This window comes from Psittacula echo, assembly GCF_963264785.1.
Source record: "Psittacula echo genome assembly, chromosome: 17".
Taxonomy (NCBI): domain Eukaryota; kingdom Metazoa; phylum Chordata; class Aves; order Psittaciformes; family Psittacidae; genus Psittacula; species Psittacula echo.
Window position 1 is genome coordinate 7,475,373 of NC_137753.1, and position 27,523 is coordinate 7,502,895.

Below are 27,523 nucleotides of genomic sequence, written 5' to 3' on the forward strand. Positions count from 1 at the left end.
TCTAGAACTGGCTTTACATGCACCCAAAAGCTGGTTACAGTAAGTCTCCCTCCTTAGGGCTTAGTTTGTGCTTTAAGGGGGAAATCAGGCCTCGTGGGCAAGCTCAGCTAAAGGTGTTCCTGCACCTTCACAGCGTTGAGTTGGGTTTTTTGCCTCTACGTCCCTGGCAGTGTAAGGGAGGAGCTGGAGACCGGAGGACTGCAGGCTGGGGGAGGCTGGATGGTTTCTGCCGTGGTTTTGAGCTGTGGAGCACACAGCACAGCCTTGAGCCTTTCAATACCTTAAGAAGGCCGACAGCAAACCTGGAGAGGGGCTTTGGACAAGGGCCTGTAGGGACAGGCCAAGGGGAATGGCTTGAACCTGCCAGAGGGGAGACTGAGCTGAGCTCTTAGGCAGAAGCTCTTCCCTGTGAGGGTGCTGAGGCGCTGGCCCAGGGTGCCCAGAGAAGCTGTGGCTGCCCCGTCCCTGGCAGTGTTCAAGGCCAGGTTGGACACAGGGGCTTGGAGCAAGCTGCTCCAGTGGAAGGGGTCCCTGCCCGTGGCAGGGGTTGGAGCTGGAGGAGCTTTAAGGTCCCTTTAACCCAAACCACTGTGATTCCATGATTCATCAGCTCTGGGTTTTCAGCCTGGCTCAGGGCTGCATCCCAAGGCTGTATCTTGGCTCTGGTGCAGAGGAGGGTTGGTTGCTTGGTTTTTTCCCCTGGTGCTGGGCAGGATGGAGCTCACACGTGGGGCTGGCAAACAACAGGCAGCTTTTCTTTGCTGAGCAGCTGGAGTTGGAGAGAGGGGAGGAGAGTTGTGCAAGAGCAGAGCCAGGCAGCGCTTCCATCCCATTGCCCGTGCTGCAGTCCTGTAAAATCAATGCAGGGCAGCACTGCTGGAACCCAAAGGGCTCTGGGGAGGCTGTGGCTGCTGCTGGATGTTTGGGAGCTGGGCTTGCATCATTAACAGTAGATACATCAATGGAGAAGTGAGCTCCCAGGCTCCTGGATAGAGCACACCATCCCCAGGGCTCCTGCAATCCCCAGCTCCAGCCAAAGCTTGGATGGGAATTCTCATCTGCCAAATCCATGCCTCCTGGAGTGGCCTACATGGAACTGAGCAGCCTCTTGATTTATATGTTTGTGTAAATTATTTAGATTTCATTTACTTACAACCTCCAGACCCATAAATAATGGTGCTGAGTGCCTCTGTGGGTCTGCTGCAGGGCTGGAGGAGTGTCTGATTCATGGATAATACTCCTTTCTCTGTGTTAAGGCTTTCATAATACGCTTAGATGAACCAGAGAGGCAGCCAGCTAATGGCAAAGAAATCAGTCCAGGCCCCTGGAGACTTTCCCTTTGCCTGGAGAGGAGGGAAGGTCCTGAGCAGCAGGAAGCACCTGCAGTTCAATGGAGAAGCTTGTTCCGAATCCCCGCGTGGTTCAATGCAGATGGGGAGGGGTGGAGAAGACTTTGCAGAGCACGTGGAGCAGCTCCCGTGTTCTTCCTGCTCTGTCTCAGCTCCTGGGGCCGAGCTGGCATCCCAGGATGTGACAGGCTTTGGGATGATGCTGTTGGGTTAGTTACGGAGAATGGTTTTTATGACTTCAGGTAATGAAGGACGCTGCTCCGGAGCTGAACGTGAGCAGCTCAGAAGCTGAAGAGGAAAGGGAGGAAAACAAGCCAGAGGGGGAGCAAGACCCAGATTTTAACCAGGTAGAGATCAAAACCACCGCCAGGTCCCTTGGGTTGTGCATCATCCCCTCGAGTCAGCATGCTGGGACAGCCCCTTCCTCCTCCCTTAACCACGAGCAGGCCAAACCAAGTGTCTAAAGCTCGTTTCAAGGGTGGCACGAGACCACTGAGTTGTTTCGGAGGGAGCAGGTACTGATGGTGACTCCTGTGCTTGGCTGGTGCCACCCTGCACTAGTGTAGGAGCAGGAACCAAGGCTTCAAGGCAAATCCTTCGCTCCTCTTGATCCTTGCACGCTTCAGTTTGCTTTCCAAGGGGCTTTGCAGCACTCTGTGCCTTCCCTCGCATGACCAACTCACCTGAAACACAGGCCGGGGCATGGGGAGGTTGTGCTTTTCCCTCTAATCCCGAACTTAGGCTCCTGATATTTCAATTCTCTTCCCTTTTGCTCCTAGACCAACGGCGGGGCGAAGCGCCAGAAGATCTCGCACCAGAGCTACATCCCTTACCAAAAACAAGGCATCCGGCGAAGCACCCGGCACCGCAAAGTCCGAGGGGAGAAAGCGCTGCTCGTTTCTGCTAACCAGACCCTGAAGGAGCTGAAAATCCAGGTAAGGTGGTTTTCCTCCATGGAACAGAGGAGGAAAATGCAGCATCAGGAGCGCATGGCCGGGAGGGGACGGAGGGAAGGAGCATAAAGCCCTGCGGGGCATGGGAAGGCGCGTGTTGCTCTTGTGGACGTGTTCTTGTGCAGCTCAGCAGCGTGGTGTTTCCCTCAGCACCCAGTGAGCCTGTCTCATTGTGTTGGCACAGATCATGCATGCATTTTCAGTTGCTCCCTTCGACCAGAACTTGTCCATCGATGGGAAGATGCTGAGCGACGACACGGCGACACTGGGCAGCCTGGGAGTCATCCCCGAGTCCGTCATCTTGTTAAAGGTAACATGAGCCTGGGGCTGCTCAAATCGAGCCAGATAACACCAAATTGAGCTGGGGTTTTGTACATCCAAAGGGAAACATCTTGTGGTGCGTGTGGAAACTGCTGGGGGATAGATGTGCCCACCCATGGCTGCTCGGTGGCTTGGTTTCATGAGGTCCTTCTTCTCAGAGGAGGAAAGGCCTCTTTGCTTTAGCTTGTTTGTTTAAAGAGCATCTCTTAGGTGGCTTTTGCTGCTGAGCTGTGTGTGTCCCAGGCCAAAATGTGGCTAAATTAGGGAGTGAGTCCTCCCCTCTTGTTCCCAGATGGTTTTTGGGGCAAGAGAGCTGGTCCCTGCTCTCCCCCGAGCAGGGCTGTGAGCTTCCACATGAGGTTGATTCCTCATTAATCCCCTGCTCCACTTTGTTTTCCAGGCTGATGAGCCCATTGCGGATTACGCGGCGATGGACGATGTTATGCAAGGTGAGGGGTGGGGGACACCGTGGAAGCTTTGGGGTTCAGGGAAGGCACCTCACCACTGTGATCAGGGAGAAGGGTTGGTGGGCAAGGGTTGTGTTGGGTTTGGGTTGAGAATGGAGGTGCTGAAGCTTTGTTTTGCAAGGCTGGGAAAAGCCCAAGCACAAACACAGGCTGGGCTGAGACTGCATTGAGAGTAGCCCTGAGGAGAAGGACTTGGGGGTGTTGGTCAGTGAGAGGCTCCCCATGACCCAGCTTCAGTGAGAGCTTGAGCCCAGAACCCCCCCGTGTGCTGGGCTGCACCCCCAGAGCGGGAGCAGCAGCTCAGGGAGGGGATCCTGCCCCTCTGCTGTGCTCTGGGGAGACCCCCCTTGCAGCCCTGATCCAGCTCTGGGGCAGCAGCACAAGAGGGACGTGGAGCTGCTGGAGCGAGGCCAGAGGAGGCCATGGAGATGCTGCGAGGGCTGGAGCAGCTCTGCTCTGGAGCCAGGCTGAGAGAGCTGGGCTGGGGCAGCCTGGAGAAGAGAAGGCTCCTGAAGGGGAGACCTGAGAGCAGCTCCAGTGCCTAAAGGGGCTGCAGGAAACCTGGAGAGGGGCTTTGGAAAAGGGCCTGTAGGGCCAGGCCAAGGGGAATGGCTTGAACCTGCCAGAGGGGAGACTGAGCTGAGCTCTTAGGCAGAAGCTCTTCCCTGTGAGGGTGCTGAGGCGCTGGCCCAGGGTGCCCAGAGAAGCTGTGGCTGCCCCATCCCTGGCAGTGTTCAAGGCCAGGTTGGACACAGGGGCTTGGAGCAAGCTGCTCCAGTGGAAGGGGTCCCTGCCCGTGGCAGGGGTTGGAGCTGGAGGAGCTTTAAGGTCCCTTCAACCCAAACCATTGCAGGTTTCCACAATGTCAGTGCCCACAGGAGGTTCAGTGGTAGAAAAGATCCTTAAGAAACAACTGCTGGGAGGTTGCTAACACGGTGCCTTTTCCTTTCCCTCCCCAGTTTGTATGCCTGAAGAAGGATTTAAAGGTGAGTTTGGGGGTTGGCTTTCCCTTCCCCATTCATTTAAGCCCACGCTGCCTTCATCATCTCCATCTTGTGACCATCATCACCTCTTGCTGCTTGTTTCTCCTCCTCAGGGACTGGTTTACTTGGCCACTGATGGTTTCCTACGCGTTGGCAACAGAGGAACAACCAGAAGGGAAGAGGATTTTGACATGGTAGGGCATTAAAACAGAACAGGTGGACACAGGACTGAACTCTTTGACTCTTCCAGAAGGCAGAGCCCCATTTGGAAGTGACTGCCCCCCCTAAAGAAATCAAAATGCCTTATGTCAAAGCAGATTGCACTGGAGGACACCCTGCCCTGGCGCCAGCGGGGCCCTCTTTTGGGTTCAATCCAGCCCCGGCAGGTTGGCGGCTCAGCCCCACGCGGTGTTGTCTGCAGAGGGTCCTGATCCCATCCAGCACCCCCCCTTGATCCGTTCTCGAGGAACTCTTTAGGCGTAACCTGCTTCTCCCGGATAATCCTGTCTTTGATCCGCTATTGCTCGTTCAGTGCAGCATGGAAGTAAAGGAATTGTTACTTGTGAGGAATGTCTGGCTCTTTCCCACACCAAATCTTCATCTCTTTCACCCAAAACCCCCTTTGGGTTCTGCCGCCACGGCCCAAAGCTCGGATGGGCTCCAATGACCGCTGGCTCCGTGGGAATGGGGGGATTTTAGCAACGTTGGGTGTTTTAATGGCTTCGGAGAGCAGCTTTTTCCCCTCGGATGCGGCTGCCCAAGGCGGCAAAGGGGCCCCGGTGCGTGCCGTGTTTCCCATGGGAAGAGGCGTTCTCTTCCCCTCCTTTACCCTCATTTTGTCAGGAATGCACTAATAAATTTGGTTATTTTTTATGCCTGTAGCTCCCGGGAGGCTCCCTCCCCATTCCCTGCCTGTTCCACTGATCGAGAGCTGCCCATTCCCAAGCCCATTCCCGGCCTCAGGGAGCCATGGAACTCTAGAAGGTGATTTTGGGGGGGCAATCTGGACCCGTGGAGCCTTCCCGAGGTAAAGACGTGGCAGGAATTCAGCGTGCTGAAGCTGCTCCATCCTTCAGGAGCTTTCCTCCTTCCCCGACTGAAGCCCACACTTGTGTACATATTCCTTGGAAGTTCCATATGGGTTTTTTTCCATTTGCTGTTATTTTCCCCCTGTTTTTTACCTTCTCAACGTTCCTGGAGCTTGTAACGTTGCAGAATTGAACCTCTCACCCCGGTGGGAAGGGATGAGCTGGATCCATGTTTCTGTATGTGACAGATGTGCTGCGGGTACAAGACATGATCAAAGGCCCAAATTCCTGTTGTATCTGTTATTTCCAAGCATTATCCCATTAAAATCGTGGTTTGAGCTGTGGAAGCCTCAATGGAAGTGCACACACGTGGGGTGGGTGGGATCTTAAGCCCCAAATCCCGCTCCAGGCCATCCCAAAAAGGATGGTGGGATGTGAACAAGTGGGATCTGGCTGGAGCGGGTATAGCACCAGCTGTGGCACATGGAATGGTTCTTATCGGAGCCTGGAAGCGAAGCACCCATGGATGCTCAATGGGCTGGGGCAGCTCCTGGGCTGGTGCCCAGTATCCCAATGCATCCCAAGGAGCCCTTCCCTGGGGATCCCAAACTGGGGTCTCCTTCCTGACACCAAAGTGGCCCCAGAAGGGAGGTGAGTGCTGGGGGGTACCCGGGTGCCAGCTTGGCCAGGAGGATGGGGATGGTTCCCTGGGGATCAGGGAGGGATTTGGGGGTGTGGGGAGTGATGGGGGGGACCTGGATCCTGGGATGGGGGATCCCAGGATGGGGGAGGCCGTTCCCAGGGCCAGATCCCGGTTCCTGGTGCCTGTTCCTTGTTCCAGTGCCCTTCCCCGGTGCTGCCAGTCCCCGGTTGCTGATTCCCATTTCCAATGCTGCTTCCTGGTTCTGGTGCCATTTCCTGGTCGCCGTTGCCTGGTGCCGGTTCCCGGTGCCATTCTCCGGTTGCCGTTCCCCAGCTCCGGTTCCCGGTTCCGGTGCCGGTTCCCGGTTGAGGTTTCCCGGTTCCCGCTTTCCCGGTGCCGGTTCCCGGTGCCGGCCGCCCCCGGAGGGGCCGCCCCGCCCCGCCGCACGTGACGCGGCGCGGTGGCTGCGAGCGCCGGGGCCCCCGCTCCGCTGCGCTCCGGTACCGGCTCCGCTCCGGTACCGGCCCCGGCCCCGTTGCCCCTCCGGTAAGTGCCGCTCCGCGGGGACCGGGGCCACCCCTTTGGCACCCCCCGCCGTGCCCCCCCCATCTCCGGTGCAGCACCGGGGGGGGCCCCGTTCCCCGGTGACCTTCAGCCGCTGCCGGTACCGGTAGCGCGGGGTGGGGGGGATGCTCCGGGCCTGGGCGGGGGGAATCAGCCCCCCCCCCGCATCCCAAAACCTGCCCCTCCCCGGAATGTGCCCCCCATGAATTACCCCTCACACCTGCCCCCCCCAACCTACCCCTTAACGGGCCCCCAAACCTGCCCCTCCCCAACCTTCCCCCTCCAACCTGCCCCAGATCCCCCCCAACCCGGCCCCATCATCGGGGCCCGTCCCCCCCCATCCTCGCCCCAGATTTGGGTCACCCCCCCCCCCGGCCTCCCCCACTTTGGGTGCTGGGAGCGGGGGGGAGTGAAGCGATGCTGGGGAGCGAAACGATGCGGGGGACCCCCCCCCAGGACCGCGCAGGGTGGCCCGGGGAGGGGGGGGTCACGCTGCGGCCCACGGGTCCGCGGGGACGGGTCCTGCCTGCACCGGCACCGGTGACATCGCCGCCTTTGCCCCGGGGTCGCGTTTGCCCCCGGTTGTGTTTGCCCCGGGATGGGTCCCGCTCGCACCGGGGTCCCGCTCGCACGGGGCCGGGGCTCCTTTGCACGCGTGTTTGTGACCGCGCAAGGGTCGCGCACGGACGGGTCCGTTTGCACGGGGCGGCGGGGGGGGCACGGACCCGGTTGCACCAGGACCGGGGCCGTTGCACGGGGCCGGGGCTCGGCGCTGTCCGTGGTGCTGCCCCGCGCGGCGCCGCCTCCCGCCCGCAGGGGGCGCCCTCCGGGGGTGACGGGGCCCGCTGCCGTCAGTAGGCTTCAGGGTTAACGCCGCTCAAGGGGGCGGTGCGGGAGCGCCCCTCGCCCCCAGGAAGCGCCATGGGCCCCCCAGGACCCCCCCGCACCCCATAGACCTGCCTGCACCCAGCACCGCCGCCCCCTGGGCCACCCCACCCCGAGGTAAGCCCTGATGGGTGCTCCCCACCCAAGGGTGCCCATGCCAAGGCAGGGTGATGGGCACCCACAGCGCCCATGTCCCGCAGGGCAGCAGGATGGCCCAGCAGCGCCACGCCGTCCCCCCGCCGCTCAAGGTAGGCGCTGGTGGGGTGGGGGCACCCAAACAGCACCCATGGGTGCCAGCAAGGCCTTCACCAACCCCAGCACCCATGGGTGCCAGCAAGGCCTTCACCAACCCCAGCACCCATGGGTGCCAGCAAGGCCTTCACCAACCCCAGCACCCATGGGTGCCCATAAGGCCTTCACCAACCCCAGCACCCATGGGTGCCCATAAGGCCTTCACCAACCCCAGCACCCATGGGTGCCAGCAAGGCCTTCACCCCCCCTTGTCTTGCAGACGGAAGAGGATTACATCCCATACCCCAGCGTGCATGAGGTAGAGCACCCGCCCCCCTCCAGAGATGGGTGCAGGGCCTGCGAGCAGCGGGGTGGGTCAATGGTGGGTGCTGAGCACCCATCTGGGTTGTGGGTGCAGGTGCTGGGCCGGGAGGGGCCGTTCCCCCTCATCCTCCTGCCGCAGTTTGGGGGTTACTGGATCGAGGGCACCAACCACCAGCTGAGCGCGGCACCCGAGTCCCCCCCGACTCCGGCACCCAGCGCCAGGGCAAAGCTGGAGGGGAACCACACGGCCAAGATCTACCGCAAGCACTTCCTGGGCAAGGTGAGGCTCCATGGGTGCTCCATTGGTGCCCCATGGGTGCTCCATGGGTTCCCCATGGCTATGGGTGGGCTTGGGCATGGAGACCTCATAAGCAGGGGTGCTCATGCGGATAGGCGCTCATGGACACGGATGGCCTATGACATGGGTGCTCATGGACCTGGGTGTCCCATGAGCAGGGTGCTCACGCACATGGGTGCTCATGAACAAGGTTGAGTCATGGGTGTGGATAACTTTGGGCATGGGTATTCATGGACCTGGGTGCCCCATGCCTGCTGTGCTGATGCATATGGGTGCTCATGGGCATGGGTGTGGATATCTATGGGCATGGGAGCCACATGGGTATAGGTGCTCATGGATCTGGGTGCCCCATGGGCATGGGTGTGCATGGGCATAGGGGCTCCAGAAGTATGGGTGCTCATGGGTATGGGTGGCTCATTGCATGTAAGCCCATGCATGTTGGTGCTCCATAGGTGCTGGTATCTGTGAGTATGGGTGCTGATGGACCTGGGTGCCCCGGAGGGATGAGTGCTCAGGGTTATGGGTGCTCAGGGACCCGAATGCCTCATGGCATGGGTGCTTGTAGGCATGAGTGTCCATGGGCATGGGGAACATACAGATCTTCAGGATGAGTGGCCCATGGGCATGAGTGCCCACGGGCATGAGTGCCCACAGGTATAGCTGCTCATGACATTGGTGCTCATGGGCATGGGTGCTCATGGACATCGCTGCTTGTGATAATGGGTGCTCATGGACATTGGTGCTCATGGGCATGGGTGCTCATGGACATCGCTGCTTGTGATAATGGGTGCTCATGGACACTGGTGCTCATGGGCATGGGTGGTCCAAGGGCGTGGGTGCTCATGGACATTGGTGTTCGTGGGCATGGGGTGCTCATGGCACAGGTGCTCATGGACATTGGTGCTCGTGATCATGGGTGCTCATGGGCATTGGTGTTACATGGGCATGGGGTGTTCATGGGTATGGGTGCTCATGGACATTGCTGCTTGTGATCATGGGTGCTCATGGACGTTGGTGTTTATGGGCATGGGGTGTTTATGGGCATGGGTGCTCATGGACATTGGTGCTGATGGGCATGGGTGCCTCCCAGCGTGAGCACCCATTGGCGCAGCCATGGGTGCTCGGCCCCCTCCCCGCAGGAGCACTTCAACTACTACTCCCTGGACCCAGCACTGGGCCACCTCGTCTTCTCCCTCAAGTACGATGAGCAGGAGCACCTCCACCTGCTGCTGCGGTGAGCCGGGGCCCGGGGGGCACCCATGGGTGCTGCCTGCAGGTAGGGGACCACCCTGACCCCCACCGCCCACCCCACAGCACCCGTACCCGCACCCTGCACGACGTGGTGCCCATCTCCTGCCTGGCCGAGTTCCCCAACGTGGTGCAGATGGCCAAGGTGGGTGCCTCGCCTCCAGCAGCACCCATGGGTGCCCCCCTAGCCCTGGGCCACCCATCGCATCCCCCATCCCTCCCGCAGCTGGTGTGCGAGGACGTCAACGTGGATCGCTTCTACCCCGTGCTCTACCCCAAGGTGAGCGGGGCGTGAGGCGGGGGCCGTCCATGGGCACCCATGGGTGCCCCCCACCCACCCTGCCCGTGCTCCCGCAGGCTTCCCGCCTCATCCTCGCCTTCGACGAGCACGTGCTCAGCAACCACTTCAAATTTGGGGTCATCTACCAGAAGCTGGGGCAGGTACAGGGGGGGTGGGGATGGGGGGGTCCCATTGTGGGTGCTGGGGTGCACCCACGTCCTCCTCACCGCAGACGTCCGAGGAGGAGCTCTTTGGGACCACGGAGGAGAGCCCGGCCTTCACCGAGTTCCTGGACGTGCTGGGGCAGCGGGTGCAGCTGCGCGACTTCAAGGGGTGCGTGATGGGGCGCTGGGTGCTGGGGGGGGCACCCATGGGTGCTGCCGGGCTCAGGGTGTCCCCCTGCGCACACAGGTTCCGGGGGGGGCTGGATGTGACCCATGGGCAGACGGGCAGCGAGTCCATCTACTGCCACTTCCGAGACAAGGAGATCATGTTCCACGTCTCCACCAAGCTGCCCTACACCGAGGGGGATGCGCAGCAGGTGGGGCACCCATGGGTGCTGGGGGGGACATATGGGTGCTTGAGGGGGATAGAGGTATAGGTGGTTCTAGGGTACCCCCATGAGGTGGAAGGGGTGGTGGGGCACCTATGGGTGCTATGGGGGTGTCCATGGGGTGCAGGGGTGTCCGGGGAGCCCGTGGGTGCTGGGGAGCATCTGTGGGACGCAAGGGCTAGCAGTGCACCCATGGGTGCATGGGGGTCCACCTATGGGATGCAGGGCACTCTCAGAGCACCCATGGGTGCTAAGGAGGGTGTCGATGGGACAGGAAAGCTCCATGGGCATCCATGAGTGTTGGGGGGCATCTACAGGGCATAGGGGCTGGTACAGCACCTCTGGGTGCTAGGGGGCACCTATGGAGCACAAGGGCTAGCAGCACCCCCCATGGGTGCTGGGGGGTGTCTATGGGATGCCAAAGTTCCATGGTCACCCATGGATGATGGAGGAGCATCCATGGGATGCAGAGGCTGGCAGAGCACCCATGGGTGCTGGGGAATGGCTATGAGATGCCAAAGCTCTATGGGCATCCATGGGTGCTGGAGGGATGCCTATATGTCTGTAGGATGTCAAAGTTCCATTATCATCCATGGATGATGGGGAGCATCCTTGGGATGCAGACGCTGGCAGAGCACCCATGGGTGCTGGGGGATGCCTGTATGTCTATGGGATGCCAAAATTCCATGGTCGCCCACGGGTGCTGGAGGGATGCCTATGATACCTATGGTGTACAGCGGGTTGGCAGAGCACCCATGGGTGCTGGGGAATGCCTATGGGACGCCGAAGCTCCACGTCCATCCATGGGTGCTGTTGGGCACCCATCTGGCACAGCGGCTGCCATTCCCTTTGCCCCCATCCCCTCCATCCTCCCTGTCCCTCCCTGACCCTCGACGTCCCCCGATGTCCCCTCAGCTGCAGCGCAAGCGCCACATCGGCAACGACATCGTGGCCGTGGTGTTCCAGGACGAGAACACCCCCTTCGTGCCGGACATGATCGCCTCCAACTTCCTGCACGCCTTCGTGGTGGTGCAGCTGGAGCAGGGCAGCGACCAGGGGCCCCTCTACAAGGTGCCCCCCCAGCCCCAGTGCGTGCCCCCCTCCATGGGGCGCCGGGCGCAGTGGGTGCCCCCATCACGCCCTCCCTGCCGCCCGCCGCAGGTCTCCGTCACTGCCCGTGATGATGTCCCCTTCTTCGGGCCGCCGCTGCCCGACCCCGCTGTGTTCAGGAAGGTGAGCACCCATGGGTGCTGCTGGCGGGGGGTCCAACGGTGGCACCCACCCAAGGGCTGCCCCTTGCCCCGCAGGGCCCCGAGTTCCAGGAGTTCCTGCTCACCAAGCTCATCAACGCCGAGTACGCCTGCTACAAGGCGGAGAAGTTCGCCAAGCTGGAGGTGGGTGACGTGTGGGTGCTGGGGGGCTGCAGGGGGGCCCATGGGTGCTGGGGGGCTGCAGTGGGGCTGTGGATGAGGGTGCCCATCGCAGCCACAGCACTCACATTGAGCCCAGCATCCGTGGGCCCCGCTGCAGGCACAGCACCCAGTTCTACAGATCTGGGTGCTAAGGATGTGGGTGCTGTGCCTGGAAGCGGGTGCCGTGTACGCATGCACATGGGTGCTGTGTACACTGTGGAAGCTGCAGGTCCAGTGCACATGGGGACTGTATACACTGTGCTGTACACTGTGTACTAGGTGCTTGCAGGTGCTGTGCACATGGGTGCTATGGGTGCTGTGCACAAGAGTACTATGGGTGCTGTGCACATGGGTGCTATGGGTGCTGTGCACAAGAGTGCTATGGGTGCTGTGTACACTGGGTGCTATGGGTGCTGTGCACAAGAGTGCTATGGGTGCTGTGTACACTGGGTGCTGTGGATGCTGTGCACATGGGTACTGTGGGTGCTGTGCACATGGGTGCTATGGGTGCTGTGTACGTGGAGGCTATGGGTGCTGTGCACATGGGTACTGTGGATGCTGTGTACATGGGTGCTATGGGTGCTGTAGGTGCTGTGCACATGGGTGCTGTAGGTGCTGTGCACACTGGGTGCCACGGATGATGTGCACATGGGTGCTATGGGTGCTGTGGGTGCTGTGCACATGAGTGCTGTGGGTGCTGTGCACACTGGGTGCCATGGATGATGTGCACATGGGTGCTGTGGGTGCTGTGGGTGCTGTGCACATGAGTGCTGTGGGTGCTGTGCACATGGGTGCTGTGAGTGCTGTAGGTGCTGTGCACATGGGTGCTGTAGGTGCTGTGTACATGGGTGCTATGGGTGCTGTGCACATGGGTGCTGTGGGTGCTGTGCACATGGGTACTATGGGTGCTGTGCACACAGGTGCTGTGGGTGCTATAGATGCTGTGCACACTGGGTGGCATGGATGATGTTCACATGGGTGCTTGCGGGTGCTGTTCACATGGGTGCTATGGGTGCTGAGCATATGGGTGCTGCAGGTGCCATGCACATGGGTGCTGTAGGTACTGTGCACATGGGTGCTGTGGGTGCTGTGCATATGGGTGCTGTGGGTGCTGTGCACATGGGTGCTGTGGGTGCTGTGCACATGGGTGCTGTGGGTGCTGTGGGTGCTGTAGGTGCTGTGCACACTGGGTGCCACGGATGATGTGCACACGGGTGCCACGGGCAGTGTGTGGACGGGCACGGGGCGGGTCTCCCTTGGGGGGGTCTCTCCCTCCGGGGCTTCCCAGCGCTGCGGGTGCGCAGGAGCGGACGCGGGCGGCGCTGCTGGAGACGCTGCACGAGGAGCTGCAGGCGCGCAGCCAGGCCATGCTGGGGCTGGGCCCCGAGGACGAGCGTGGGGACAACGGCGCCGCCGCCCCGGGCTTCTTCGAGTCCTTCAAGGTGCGGCGCGGGGGGGGCGGTACCGGGGACCCCGGGGTGAGCCCCGCCCCCTGAACTTTGGCCACGCCCACCGCACCGTCAGCCAATCAGCTTGCGGGAGCCTGGCTAAGCCACACCCACCCCTGGAGGCCACACCCCCAAACCGCTCTGGTCCCGCCCCTCCCACCTCAGGCCACGCCCCCGGGGATTCCGCTGTCCCACTTTTAAGCCCCGCCCCACCCGTTGGCCCCGCCCCTCCCGTGTAGCCCCGCCCCTCCCGGGGCCGGTCTCTCACCCGCTGCCCCCCGCAGTCGCTGCTGGTGCCCGGGAGCCGGCGCGGACGCCGCGGCAGCGCCATCGGGCTGGGCTCGGTGGAAGAGGTGGGTACCGCGGTGCCCCCCCCCCCCGGTGCCCCCCCCACATCCCGACACCCGGCCCCCGGTTAACGGCGCCCCGCAGGCGCTGCTGGTGCCCGGGAAGAGCCCCTCGCGGAGGCGGCCCGGCCCGCTCGGCTCCCGCCGCTCCAGCGCCATCGGCATCGAGAGCATCCAGGAGGCGCCGGCCGGCAGGTGAGCAACGGTACCGGAGCGGGGCGCGGCGGCCGCTGTCCCCTCCCGGTGTCACCCCAGTGCCCGCCCCCTCCGCACAGGGACGGCCCCGCCGCCACCCCTGAGGGCCCCGGCTCCGCGCACAGCTCCCCCGAGAGCCAGCGGCACCAGGACAGGTCCCGCACCGGGACGGGGCACGGGGACGGGGTGATACGGGATGGGCGACACAGAATGGGGTGACACGGGACCGGGTGACACGGGGATGGGGTGACATGGGACAGCGTGACATGGGGATGGAGTGATATGGGATTGTGTGACACGGGGATGGGGTGACATGGGGATGGAGTGATATGGGATTGTGTGACACAGGGATGGGGTGACATGGGGTTGGGGTGACACGAGGACAGGGTGACAAGGGGATGAGGTGAGACGGAATGGGGTGACACAGGGTTGGGGTGACACAGAATGGGGTGACACAGGATGGGGTGACATGGGACAGGGTGACATGGGACAGGGTGACATGGGGACAGAGCAATATGGGATTGTGTGACACGGGGATGGGGTGACATGGGACGGGGTGACATGGGACACGGTGACATGGGGGCAGAACGATATGGGATTGTGTGACACAGGGATGGGGTGACATGGGGTTGGGGTGACTGGGATGGGGTGACACAGAGTGGGGTGACACAGGGGCTGGTGGGCACTGGGATGGTGTGGCACTGGGATGCAATAGGCCACAGTGGGACTGGGTTGAGGTGACACTGGGACAGTGACATCAGGGTGACGTGAGGACTGGAGGGCAATGGGATGGGGCAGTGCAAGGACAGGGTGGCACTTAGACATGGTGGCACGGGGATGTGGTGGTACCGGCACATGGTGGCACTGGTGTGGGGTAATACAGGGATGCAATGGGCCAGGGTGGCACTGGGATGGGGTGACGAGGGGACTGGAGGGCATTGGGCTGGGACAGCACAAGGGGTGGCACAGGGATGCAGTGACAGTGAGCTGGCACAGGGATGGGGTGGCACGGGGACGAGGTGACATGGGGACTGGAGGGCACTGTGATGGAGCAGCAGGTGGATGGACAGGGTGACACAGGGATGGAATGACACTGGGACAAGGTGGCACCTATCTGGTGATACGGACAGGACAACGTGGGATAGCTCAGGGATGGGGTGGCACAGGGACAGGGGGACCCAGGAACGTAGTGGCACAGGGACAAGGTACCAGTGAGGTGGACAAGGGGGAGCGGTGGGGTGGGTGGCACAGGGGTGGAGTGGCACCTGGGTGGCCTGGGCACAGGGTGGTGTGGAGGGGAGGTGGCACAGGGGTGGGTGGCACGGGGACACGTTGGTGTGGTGGTGTGGGACATGGGGATGGGATGGCATGGGAATGAGTATCTAAGGGATAGGGTGGCATGGGATGGGACATCTGAGGGATGGGATGGAATGGGGATGGGATGGCATGGGGAGGGGATGATGTGGGAATGAGGAGCACAGGGATGGGACACTCCAGGGACAGAGTGACACAGGGATGGGACATCCCAGCAATGGGATGGCATGGGAATGAGATATCTAAGGGATGGGATGGCATGGGATGGGATATCTGAGGGATGGGATGGCACGGAATGAGACATCTAAGGGATGGGATGGCATGGGGATGGGACACCTGAGGGATGGGATGGCATGGGGATGAGGGGCACAGGGATGGGACACTCCATGGACAGAGCGATACAGGGATAGGACATCCCAGTGAGGGGATGGTGTGGGGACGAGGCGGCACAGGGATGGGTTATCCCAGTGATGGGATGGTGTGGAGACAAAGGCAGCGCGGGGATGGGATGGCGCAGGGATGGGACACCCCAAGGACAGGGTGACACGGGGACGGGTGATGGCGGTGGCCACACGCGCGGTGCCAGCCTCTCCCCATGGCTGGGGACGCTCCCTCCGCAGGGAGAAGCCGGAGCCGCCGGATTTCTCCCGCTCCTCCTCCAGCGGCAGCAGCTTCGGCAGCGCCCCCGAGGAGCCGAGCGAGCCGGGACGGGTACCGGGGTGCCGGGGGCGGGGGGATAACGGGAGCTGGGATGTGGGGGGGGGGACACCCAGCAACCCCTAACCCCCCCCCACCCCTGCATCCTTAGGAGAGCCGCTCCCCCTCGGGGACCCACCGCGACGCCTTCACCGACACCCCGTGGCCGGATGACCCCCCCGGCACCCCCACAGGTAGCCCATCACCGGGGCGTCAGGGCACTGCGGGGCTTCAGCGCGGGAGACCCCAACTCATGCCCCCCCCCCCATCTTCCCCCCCCCAAGGCCGACGTCCCCCTGAGTCCCCCTGTCCCGAGATCAAAATCAAGCTGGAGCGGCCCCCCCCCCATCCGGTGAGGCTGTGACTCCCCCCCCCCGTGCACCCCAGTATGGGGACGCCTATATTGGGGTGCGCCCACTGATGTCCGTTTGCACAGGGCTCATAGTTACCTCCCCCCATCCCCGGGGAGGCGTCAACCCCCCCATGTGCCAGGAGCTGAAGCCATCGTCCCCACTGTAGGATTTGGGGGGACCCCCCCAGAAATGGGGGTGTCCCCGCCCTCCAGACAATCTCCATCACCCCAAATCCCCCTGGGGGGGGTGATGGACCATGAAGTCCCCCCCTGCTGTCACCCCAAAATGAAGAGCGGGTCCGACCCGAGCATCACCCCCTCCCTAAGGAAAATGGGGGCTTAGATCCAGGGTAAACCCAAAGTGGGGAATCCCCCTGTCCCCCCCTTTATTTTAAGGGAAAAAAGCTCCGGAATGGGTCGGATGCTGGAATGGGGGGGGGGGAAGGGGGATTATTTTTTCAAGCCCCCCCAAATCGTGTTTGTGTTTCCTGTGAGTCCTGTATAAAATAAAGGTTTATTTATCGCTACGGCGGTGGGGCAATGGGGGGGTCCCCTAAACCTCACACAGCAGAGCTGGTGCTCTTGAAAACACCCAAATTTACCCATTTTGGGGCGTTATTCACCCATTTTGGGGGGGCTTATTTAGCCATTTTGGGGGTTATCCATTTTGGAGGTTATTCACCCGTTTTGGGGGGTTATTCAATCATTTTGGGGAGGTTATTTATTCATTTTGGGGGGGCTATTTATCCATTTTTGGAAGGTTATGTACCCATTTTGAGGGCGTTATTCACCCATTTTGGGGCATTATTCACTCATTTTTGGGGGGTTATTTAGCCATTTTTGGGGGTTATCCATTTTGGAGCTTATACACCCATTTTTGGGGATTATTCAGTCATTTTGGGGAGGTTATTTATCCATTTTGGGGGGGGGGTTATTTATGCGTTTTGGGGGTTATGTACCCATTTGGGGGGCGTTATTCACCCATTTTGGGGGGTTATTTAACTATTTCTGGTGGTTATCCATTTTGGAGGCTATTCACCCATTTTGGGGGGTTATTAAATCATTTTGGGAAGGTTACCCATTTTTGGGGCGTTATTCACCCTTTTTGGGGCGTTATTCACCCACTTTGGGCAGTTATTTACCCAAATTCGGGGCTTTGGCAGAGCAAAGCCTTTCTCTGTGTTACCCCTATCTGGGGGGGCTGCGGGTACCCCAAAACACAGCAAACCACGCCTGCACCCCCCCAACCCCACCCATCCAACCCCGCTCTTTGGCTCCGCGGCCACCCCGGCGTCGGGAGCGGCCTTTGGCCGGGGGCCACCGGCACCGTTCCAAACCCCCGGCCGAGCAAAAGCGGTTCCCCCCCCCCCTCCCCGAACCCCCCAAAACCGCGGGGCACCCCGGGACCGGTTAAACATAGCCGGGTTCTGGAAAGCGGTTGTGCCGCGGTCGGGAATGCCGCCGCTGCGAGTGCGAAGGGCGCCGGAGAAGTGGGGGTGTCCCAACAGCATTCCCCCCCCCCCCCCCCCCAATCCAGCGCCTGCTCCGGAGCCTTCCGGTTAATGGGAAACCGGAGCAGGGATTTATTTATAAAGCTGGTAAATAAACATGAAGGGGGGGTTGGGAGCGCTCAGGGGAGATGCGGGGGTGCTCGGGGAGGGGTACTGGGGGGGTTTGGGGGTGCTCAGGGAAGGATTTTTGGGGGTGCTCAGCAGGAGGGCCCAAGGGGGAGTTTAGGGGTGCTTATGGGGGGTTCAGGGTACTCTATGGGGAGTTTAGGGGTGCTTACGGGGGATTCAGGGTACTCTATGGGGAGTTTAGGGGTGCTTATGGGGGGTTCAGGGTACTCTATGGGGAGTTTAGGGGTGCTTACGAGGGGTTCAGGGTACTCTATGGGGAGTTTAGGGGTGCTTATGGGGGGTTCAGGGTACTCTATGGGGAGTTTAGGAGTGCTTATGGGGGGTTCAGGGTACTCTATGGGGGGTTTAGGGGGGTTCAGGGTACTCTATGGGGAGTTTAGGGGTGCTTACAGGGGGTTCAGGGTACTCTATGGGGAGTTTAGGGGTGCTGATGGGGGTTGAGGGTGCTCTAGGGGGGTTTGGGGGTGCTCTCAATGGGTGTTGCACACGCAGGATGCAGCTGGGGGTGTGCAAGGGGTTGTTCATTCACACATCCGCACGTGAGCAGTGGCTTTTGCACATGCACCATCGGTGGCATCTGCCCCTACAAAGCATCACTTGTATGTGAACAACGGCGTTTGCACAAGTACTGCACGTGCAAAGCACCCTTGTGCTCAGCTCAGGCAGCCTTTGCACCCCCAGGGCCTCTCTCCAGCCTCAATTCCCCCCCTAATTCCCCCTTCCAGTGGGTACCACCCCTTAACTCCCCCTTTGCTCCCCTCTCCCTGCAGTTCGCACCCCAAATCCCTCCCAGGGCAGCACATTGTTTCAAACCGAAGGCTTTTAAAGCGGAATCAATCACGCAGAAGGCACAAAAACCCCCAACTTTTGGGGACAAAATAACCCAGCGAGTTAATCTTTTTTCCCATCTTTGTGCGGTTTCGGGGTCACCACACACGTGGTGAGTTGGGGTCAGTCCTCAGCCAAGGCACCGGGCAGTGATTTGGGACCCGGCCCCACTGCGTCTGGCTCAAAGAGGGGGGTTTTATCCGCTGAGGCTCCGGCTCCCATCCCAAATCCCGCGGTGGGATCGGGATAGGGCAGGCAAGGATGCTAATTACAGGGGAAGGAACCGTGTATTTACAGAGGCAGCTCCCAGCACGAAACCGCCGGCGGCTGCTTTTTGCTCCGCTGAGTCTTTCTTTTTTGCTCTCCTCTTTCCCGGGCGCTGCCATCCACAAAAACCCAAAGAGAAGGGAGGAGGGAGGCAGGAATTAAAAATAAATCCCCCCTTCGGTGGTTTGCAAGAGGCACTTTAGCAGAGGAGGAAGAGAAGCGCGAGGAAGGGCAGCAGCACGGAGGCACCGGGGCGGCTGGCGGCGTTGCAATGGGCTCGGTTGGAGCCGATGCAGGCGGCGTATGCCATGGCGTGGGGGATGTAGTTCTGCTCGTGGACGCCGTGCAGGAGATGGGCCATGGGGCCGCGGGCAAAGACGGCCACGTCCTCCCCGCCGTGGGTCTCCTGGCGCAGGGGCACGGCTGATTGCGCCTGGTAGTCAGCGTGCGCTGGGGTAAAAGATAGCCCAAAATCAGCATAACCAGGGAAAAGCACTGATTTATCCAGGTTGTTATGATTTCAGGGGGTCTTGCCCCAAAACCCACTCACCAAAATCCACAGCAGAGACGTTTTCACGCTCCCCTGCCACTATTTTATAGCCTGGGCCGTTGCCGTAGAGGATGGAGGTGAAGGGTTTGCGGTCCACATCGCTCTGCATCGGAGCCAGACCTGGCGGTGGCGGCACCATCAGCGCAATGGGGACATCCCCACGTTGTCCCTGTGGTTTCCTCACCCCATGCCCACCACGGACTCACCGAAGATGGGGTTCCCTCGTGGGGTGTAGCCACCGAAGGTGAAGACGTGCGAGTGGTCGGCGGTGACCACGCTGAGCGTGTCCTGCACCGAGGTGAGGTGCGTGGCCAGCCCGATGGCCCGGTCCAGCTCCACCGCCTCGTGCAGCGCCTGCTTCGCCTTCCCCTCATGGTGCCCGTGGTCGATGCGGCCTCCTGCGGTACCCGGCACGGCTCAGCATCGCCCTCCATCCCCCTTTGACAGCCCCCATTGCCCCCTTTATCCCACCTATGCATCCCCCTCTCACCCCCTTATCTGTCTGTTGACATCCCCCATTGTCCACTTATCATCCCCTTTGCATCCCCCATTCCCCCTTTTATCTCCCCCTTTTCATCCTCCACTGTCCCTTTATTCCCCACTTTATTTCCCCATCATTCCTTTTATCCCCCCCTTGACATCTCCATGGTCCCCTTTATCTCACTCTTTATGTCCCTCTTTGTGCCTCCTTTATTCCCCCCTTTATTCCCCTTTTGCATCCCCTTTAATTCCCCCTGAATATTACCCATCTTCCTTTACCCTCCATCACCTCTTTTATTTCCCACTTTATCCCCCACTTTGCATCCCCCTTTATCCCCCCATGACCCCCTTTATCCCCATCTTTTTGCATCCCCATCACCCTCCTTTTGACCCCCACCTCCCCTCCACTCCCCTTTTCATCCCCATATTCCTCCAAGTCCCACCTTCAACCAGGAGGAAGAACCCCCGGGGGTTTTTCTGGAGCATCCTGATGGCTACAGCCACCATCTCAGTGAGGGACGGATCCGTCTCATTGTTCCTGTCCAGCTCGTACACCATGTCACCCGGCTCGAAGAGGCCTGGGGACAATGACACTGCTGGGCACATCCTTTCCCCACCAATAAACAAAAAAGGCAGGGGACAGGACACACAGATCCAGCAGCACCGACTGCTCCTGCTGGCTCAGGCTACCGGATCCCCAGTGCTTAGATAGGAGCCAGGGGATGCTCCCAGCCCTTCCTTCCTCCAGCCCAGCCAAACCCTGCATCCCAGGCTGGAGAATTGTGCCATGGGCTCCCCAAAACAGCCTGCATCCACAGGGAGGGGTACCAGCATCTTTGGGGGAGTACTAGCATCCCTTTGGGGTACTGGCATCCCTGGGGGCGTAACAGCATCCCTTTGGGGTACCAGCATCCCCAGGGGAAGGTACCAACATGTTTAGGGATACCAGCGGCTCAGGGTGGGGTACCAGCATCTTGGGGGTAAAAGCATCCCTTTGGGGTACCAGCATCCCTTGAAGGCAGCAGCATCCTTGGCTGGCCACTCCAGCTGCCCCAGCACCACAGGCCAGGCCAGGGGTGCCCCCCACAGCACCCAGTTGAAGCCAGGGCACCCTTGGGTGCCAGGACTCACCCAGGAGGAAGTCAACACGGCTGAGGTTGAGCGCCAGCAGGTCCCTCCGGTGCCACACGTACTTGGCAACCTGGGGACAGGCACGTTGTCACCTCCCCATCCTCTCAGCCAGCCCCGGGGCTGCTCTATCCCCCCTCTCCCCACAATATTCCATGCCCCAAATGGCTTTGTAGGGCCACAGTGGGGTACCCCCCCCGCAAAGCAATGTCCCTGTCACCTTGCCAGGGGGCTTGGCCTCATACCACGCCTGGACGAGGTCCCTGCGGTCCAGGCGGGTGCCCCGGTGCTTGTCCTCATGGGGATATTCCACATCGCTGGCATTTTTAGGGAACATGTACTTCCTCCCCCCGCCCAGGATCACCTGAAAAAGATGGGAAAAATGTATTTTTAAAGTAATTGTTCAGTATTTTTCATCTCCTCCCCCTCAGTTGGGGTTCAGTGGGGGAAAACCCCAAGGAGGCGGTGTGGGATGTCCAGGAAAACCCTGGCATCACGTGGAAAAAACACCCAAGGAATCTCACCCCGCTCAAAATAACCCGGAATCTCTTCCTATTAATTAAAACCAGGCCAGAAATACTCATCTCCAGCAGCAAGCTTGGCTTTTCCGTGAGTTTTCGCTTTCCCCATCAGGGGGAGGGATGCTCCACAGTGGGATCCCCGCATGAACCCTCTGGGATGGAGCCTCATCCCGCGGCTCCCGCTGTTTGCTTTGGAGCCTGATCTATTTGGCCTCTGTTATTTATAACCCAGCAGAGATTTTAGGTCTTTTCTTTCATCCCCCCCTTTCTCCACGCAGAAGGTGAATTATAAAGCTGCAAAACACCAGCGCCAAAGTTATTAAGCCAAAAAAAAGGGACAAAAAAAACCCCTTTTCCCCACTATATAATTATTTCCAGTCTGGGACAGAGTTACATTTATATTAAAGGGAAAAAACAGGAGAAGAGGCTATTAAAGAGCGAAATAGCAGGCTGAGATGTTTGGCTTTGGGGCCAGTTTGAAGGACACACAGTATTTATTTACAGGCTGCATTTCTGTGTGGATCCGCAGCGAGGGGCAGAACCAGGGGGGAATGGAGGGTGTGGAGTATGGGAAGGATGAGAATGGAGGGAGCTGATGGGGAGGTGATGGTCCCAACCCTGTGTCTGATGGGGTCTGGTCACATATACACCCAATGGTGCTGAGAGCCCATCCATGGGTGGTCCCGGTCCCACATCTGCTGTGGGCTTTGGTTCTGCACCCATGGGTGGTCTAGTCCTACATCTGCTGTGGATCCTGGCTTTTCGTCCATGGGTGGTCCTGGTCCCACATGCACTGAGGGCTCTGGTTGTCTACTCATGGGTTGTCCTGGTCCCACATCTGCTGAGGGTCCTGGTTCTGCACCCATCCTAGTCCCATATCTACTGGGGCTTCTGCTTCTGCACCCATCCTAGTCCCATATCCACTGGGGCTTCTGGCTTTTCACCCATGGGTTGTTCTGGTCCCATATGGACAGGGGGTTCTGGCTCTGCATCCATAGGTGATCCTAGTCCCACATTTGCTGAGGGTTCTGGTTCTGCACCCATGGGTGGTCCTGGTCCCACATTTGCTGAGGGTTCTGGCTTTTCACCCACTGGTGGTGTCAGCCCAACATCTTCTGGGGTCCCAACTCGGCACCCATTGGTGGTCCTGGCCCCAATCCTGGTGCTGCACCCATGGGTGTTCTCAGCCTCACCTGTACTTGGGTGGTCCTGTCCTTGCACCCACTCTGTCCTGGCTCTTCACCCACCAGTGGCTCAGGCCCAGCATCTCCTGAGCGTCCCAGCCCTTCACTCATTGAGGGTCTCACTTATACCCCAACACCAGAGAGCTCCAACCCTCACCCCTGGGTGGCCCCATCCCCATGCCTACCTCGATGTCAGGGATGTTCTCCACCAGCTGCCGGGCGATGTCCCTGCAGCCGCCCTCCAGCGCGTCCGGGGGCATCTCCCCATCCGAGTACCAGTCGCGGTTGGCAGAGTGGGCATAGGCAGCGCTGGGCGTCGCGTGGGTCACCCGCGTGGTGGTGACGATGCCCACGGCCTTGCCTGCACCACGAGATCAGGGGTGATGGTGGGAACACCCCCAAACCCCAACGTTTTACCCCCCCTCAGCCCCTCACCTGCATCCTTGGCCCAGCGGAGGATGGAGGTCACCTCCTGGCCCTTGGTGGTGTTGCAGCGGTCGCGGGTGACGCCGGCGCTGACACCCACTGTCCCCTCGTTGGCTTTGACACCGCAGAGGTAGGCAGTGGCTGTGCCTGCGCTGTCGGGTACCTGAGCGTTGGTGTTGTAGGTCTGGGGTTGGGAGGAGATAAAGAAACCACCGCCATCAGCATCATCATCATCGAATGGGTTGGGTTGGAAGGGACCTTTAAGCTCCTCCAGCTCCAACCCCTGCCACGGGCAGGGACCCCTTCCACTGGAGCAGCTTGCTCCAAGCCCCTGTGTCCAACCTGGCCTTGAACACTGCCAGGGATGTGTTCCAGGAAGTGTTTTAAGGACATCACCATCACCATGATCCTCCCAACCCTAAGGCTTCATCATCATAGAATCATAGACTGGTTTGGGTTGGGAAGGACCTTAAGATCATCATCCCCACCCTGAAGCTTCCCTCCCCATGCCAATTGGCTGCACTGGACCCCATCCTGCAGTGTACCCCCCATTGTGCCCATTGCCCCTCATTCCTCCCCAGTGTGGTGGCACACCTCCCCTCACCATATCTTTTAGCCCTTTTCCAGCCCATTTTGAGGCAGGGAAGGAGAAGCCACCACCAGGAGCATCCCCGGCAGGGTGAAGGGGACCGGATTTCATGATTATCAACCAAAAAAAAGCCGTCTGTGAAGCAAAACGACCCCAAGAGGGGGGGGTTGTGTGTGTGTATGTTGTGTGTGTGTGTGTATGCGTGTGTGTGTGTATGTGTGTGTGTGTATGTGCATGTATGTGGATGTGTGTGCGTGTGTACGTGTGTGTGTCTGTGTATGTGTGTGTTTACGTGTGTCTCTGTGTATGTTTGTGTGTGTGCGCCCTGTGGCTTCCCACGTCCCCATCCTGCCCCCCCTGTTCCCAGGCAAGCCCTGGCACAGCCACGGGTACCAGCGCCAGCTCCTCCGGCTGCTCCTGACCTCATTCCCGCTCCGGGTCGATGCTGCCCGCCCGTGACCTTGGGGGTGCATGACGTGTCTCCCCCCCCCAAACTCACTTTGGCCAAGGCCACGTATGGGAACTTGTCCATCTCCAGCAGGCTCTCCTCGCCCTTGCCGTGCTGCAGCTGCCCCTTGAGGATGCGGGCGGCCGTGACAGTGGAGACTCCCATTCCTGCGGGATGGGGATAGGGACAGGACAGCTCAGTCCCCCCGGTGCCACCCGGTGCCATCCAGCACCCATTTACTGCACCCAGCTTATCGCATTGCAAACCCAGTTTATGGCAGCACCTGGTTTATCACAACACGTGATTTATTGCGAGCCCAGTTCATCCCAGCACCCAATTTATTGTGAGCTCAGTTCATTCCAGCACCCAACTCACTGAGAGCCCAGTTTATTCCAGCACCTAACTTATTGCAAGAGCAGTTTATCCCAGCACCCAACTTATTGTGAGCCCAGTTCATCCCAGCACCCAACTCACTGAAAGCCCAGTTTATCCCAGCACCCAATGTATTGTGAGCCCAGTTTATCCCAGCACTCAGCTCACTGCGAGCCCAGTTTATCCCAGCACCCAAGTTAGCCAGTTCATTGGATCCACTTTACTGCACTTTACCATAGAACCCTCTTTATTGCACCCATATCATTGCAGCCCCAGCTCCTCTTTCTGCCTCCCCCCCCCGGTGGGTGCTCTGGTCTCACCGTCACCCAGGAAGAGGATGAGGTTCTTGGCCACGTTCTGGTTGAGGTGCTGGAGCCTCAGCGCGTGCTGCAGGGTCTCCTGCGCCTGCTCCCGCCAGTACTCAGGGTCCTTCTCAATCTCTGCGGGAGAACCCAGGCTCCATCGCACCCAATAGCGCCCGCCTTTGGGGTGCTGCCCCCCCCAAACCTCACCTACCGGGGACCAGCGACGCTGAGCAGAGCTGGGAGAGGAGCACAAGGAGGAGAAGCTTCATCCTGCGGTGCTGAGCGGGGCTGGAGAGGAGAGAGCTGCGCGCACCCCGTGCCTCAGTTTCCCCACCGAGACCTTTGCCCCCGGGCTCAGCCAAGCAAGGACAGAGGGAAAAGTCCCTCCCTGCGCTGTCACTGATTGTCACTGCTGTGACCCCCTGGGGACGTGCCACCAGCCCCAGCCCCAGGCACCAGTCCCATGGCTGTCACCTCACTGTCACCTCACTGCCACCAGCCCCTATGTGCGTGTGGCGCAGCAGGGTCCCCATTGCATGCTAAGAGTCCCCATCACATGTCCCATCCTGCATCCCCATCCTGTGCCGACATCCCAGTCCCATATCCCCATCCCGTGCCTGTGTCCCCATCGCATGCCCATGTCCCCATCACACACCCATGTCCCCATCACATGCCCATGTCCCCATTGCACACCCATGTCCCCAGCGCATCTCTGTGTCCCCATTGCACACACACCCCTGTCCCCATCCCCAGCCTGTATCCCCACAGCACGTCCACATCCCCATCACGTGCCCGTGTCCCTGTTGCACGTCTGACCCCATTGCACACCCGTGTCCCCATTGCACACTTGTCCTCATTGCACACACCCATGTCCCCATCCCATTTCCATGTCCCCATCACACCCTCATGTCCCTGTTGCACCCCCGTGTCCCCACCACACACCCTGTCCCTGTTGCACACTCACACCCTTGTTGCACACTCATGTCTATATTACACTTTCATGCCCCATTGCTCCCCCATGTCCCCATAGCACCCCCAATCTCCCTGTTGCACCCTCATGTCCCCATTCCCATGCCCATGTCCCCATCCAACCCCCGTGTCCCTGCGCACACTCATGTCCCTGTTGCACCCCTAAGTCCCCATTGCACCCCCAATCGCCCTGTTGCACTCCCATGTCCCCATTCCCATGTCCATGTCCCCATCCCAGCCCCGTGTCCCTGTGCACACTCATCTCCCTGTTGCACCCCTATGTCCCCGTTGCACTCCCATGCCCTCATCCCATGTCCACGTTCCCATCGCACCCTCGTGTCCCTGTTGCACTCCCCTGTCCCCATCCCCTGCCCATGCTCCCATTGCTCCCCCGTGTCCCTATTGCACCCCCGACCTCCCTGTTGCACCCCCGTGTCCCCATCCCATACCCATGTCCCCATCGCACCCCCGCCCCTTTCCCCCGGCCCCACAGGATCCCCCCCTCCCCGGGGGTGGCCGTGGTGGCCCCGAGGGGGATCCCCCCCACGTACCCGCACAAACCCGGGTGCCAGCACCACGTTCCTGCAGGGCGGCGGGAGGAGCCGGGCCGGGGGCGCAGCGAGCCCTTAAATCCCCCGCACCGGCCTTCGCCTCCTCCTCCTCCTCCCCTTCCTCCTCCCTCCCCTCGCCGCCAGCACGGGGAGCGGGCGGGGGGGGGGGACAGGCAACAAACTGGGAGTACTGGTGCCCTCTGCCGGGTTATACTGGGAGGACTGGGAGGACTGGGGTGCCCCCAAGCCGGGCTGTGGGTGCTGAGCATCCCCTCCATCCGCGCAGGGGGTGCACACGTGGGGGGGTGTTTTGCCGGATTTGGCATTATTTTCACCCAAAACGGGACAGCGACGCGAGCGCGGTTTGGGGAGGAGGGATGATGGGGGGGGCGGGGGTTCTCCCTGCCTCAGTTTCCCACCGCGGGATGCGGCCGGGCACGGCTTTACTGTAGGTCCTACAATAAACCAGGCGCTACGGGAGGGGGATCCCCCGCCCCTGCCTCAGTTTCCCCATAGCGGGGGGTGTCTGCGGGGCTCCGCGTCCCCTAGAGCCGGGAGCGGGTCCCCAGGAGGTGGCGGTCTCGGCACAAAAACCCGCTCCGCGAAAGCTTTCGGGGATGCCAGCGCCGCCTCGACGCCACGGGAATGGGACACGGCCCCTGCAGACCCCCCCACCATAATCCCTCAAGCGACTCCTCTCCCCGACCCTTTGCCCCCCTCCAAGTGCTTTCCCAGCCCAGCAAAGCGATTTGCGGCCCCATGGGTGAGATGAGTGTGTCGGTGCTCAGCCCACCGACGGGGCGGGGCGGCGGCACTGTGCGTGTGTCCCCATCCTCGGTCCCCCCCACATCGCAATGGGCTGGGGGTGTCTGTGTGTGCTCATTAAAAGCCTCGTTAGGAGAGAGACAACCTGCGGAACTCCTTGTTGGTGTGCAAAGGCACCAGGCTTGAACCCCGAACCCCTTTGAGGGGCTGTTAAACACGGGGTGGGGGGGCTGCAGCCCGAGGAGCACATTTGCACACACGTGTGCTTGCACAGCCGGATGCTTGGATGCTTGCACCAAACGCTCACACGCAGCGTTGTCCCCTTGCGCGCCCCGCATCCCTTTGCATAAGCGGCGCTGGTTCATCGGGGCGATGCTTCCGAAGGGACGTGGGGCGGGGGAGGCCATGGGGACCCCCAAAATGGGGTCTGAGGCCCCCCGAAAGAGTTAACGGAGGCGCGCGGGGAAGCCCGTCCCTCCCGGCCCCATTGGTTTTCCCACCCCAGGTACATCCTCGCTCGTCACCCGCCGTCACCCTCTCGTAGGCCGCAGCGTAACGAGCGGCGCCGGGCTCGGGCTCGCCCCAGCGGGGGCCGGGACGGCGGGAGCG

At 60.6% G+C, this 27,523-nt stretch overlaps 3 protein-coding genes across 3 annotated transcripts in view; 2 read left to right on the forward strand and 1 right to left on the reverse strand.

Annotated features, from left to right (window-relative positions):
* USP48 (ubiquitin specific peptidase 48) overlaps positions 1 to 5,443 on the forward strand; it is a 33,583-nt gene extending 28,140 nt beyond the window's left edge. Inside the window, 6 exon segments of the mRNA XM_080631386.1 lie at positions 1,592 to 1,696; positions 2,129 to 2,284; positions 2,487 to 2,612; positions 3,024 to 3,072; positions 4,050 to 4,076; positions 4,187 to 5,443. Of these exon segments, the coding sequence (XP_080487512.1) occupies positions 1,592 to 1,696; positions 2,129 to 2,284; positions 2,487 to 2,612; positions 3,024 to 3,072; positions 4,050 to 4,076; positions 4,187 to 4,209 (486 nt within the window). The 3' untranslated portion in view covers positions 4,210 to 5,443.
* Positions 5,444 to 7,402: 1,959 nt separating this feature from the next.
* Positions 7,403 to 16,020, forward strand: RAP1GAP (RAP1 GTPase activating protein; the record flags this gene model as incomplete). The annotated part of the gene is made up of 20 exons (XM_080631219.1): positions 7,403 to 7,441; positions 7,705 to 7,743; positions 7,843 to 8,028; positions 9,186 to 9,280; positions 9,361 to 9,439; positions 9,521 to 9,574; positions 9,652 to 9,735; positions 9,807 to 9,907; positions 9,986 to 10,115; positions 11,043 to 11,198; positions 11,289 to 11,360; positions 11,435 to 11,521; positions 12,844 to 12,981; positions 13,272 to 13,340; positions 13,420 to 13,529; positions 13,610 to 13,684; positions 15,464 to 15,554; positions 15,652 to 15,733; positions 15,824 to 15,891; positions 15,976 to 16,020. The coding sequence occupies 20 exons, from the start codon at positions 7,403 to 7,405 to the stop codon at positions 15,982 to 15,984; spliced, it is 1,764 nt and encodes a 587-aa protein (XP_080487345.1). The 3' UTR covers positions 15,985 to 16,020.
* Positions 16,021 to 18,825: 2,805 nt separating this feature from the next.
* Positions 18,826 to 26,178, reverse strand: ALPL (alkaline phosphatase, biomineralization associated; the record flags this gene model as incomplete). Its single annotated transcript, XM_080631234.1, has 12 exons — positions 26,150 to 26,178; positions 24,841 to 24,932; positions 24,645 to 24,764; positions 24,004 to 24,119; positions 22,925 to 23,099; positions 22,675 to 22,850; positions 21,005 to 21,148; positions 20,788 to 20,857; positions 20,100 to 20,234; positions 19,383 to 19,574; positions 19,177 to 19,296; positions 18,826 to 19,076 (listed from the first exon to the last, which is right to left on the reverse strand). The coding sequence occupies exons 2-12, from the start codon at positions 24,896 to 24,898 to the stop codon at positions 18,826 to 18,828; spliced, it is 1,557 nt and encodes a 518-aa protein (XP_080487360.1). The 5' UTR covers positions 24,899 to 24,932; positions 26,150 to 26,178.
* Positions 26,179 to 27,523: the final 1,345 nt, after the last annotated feature.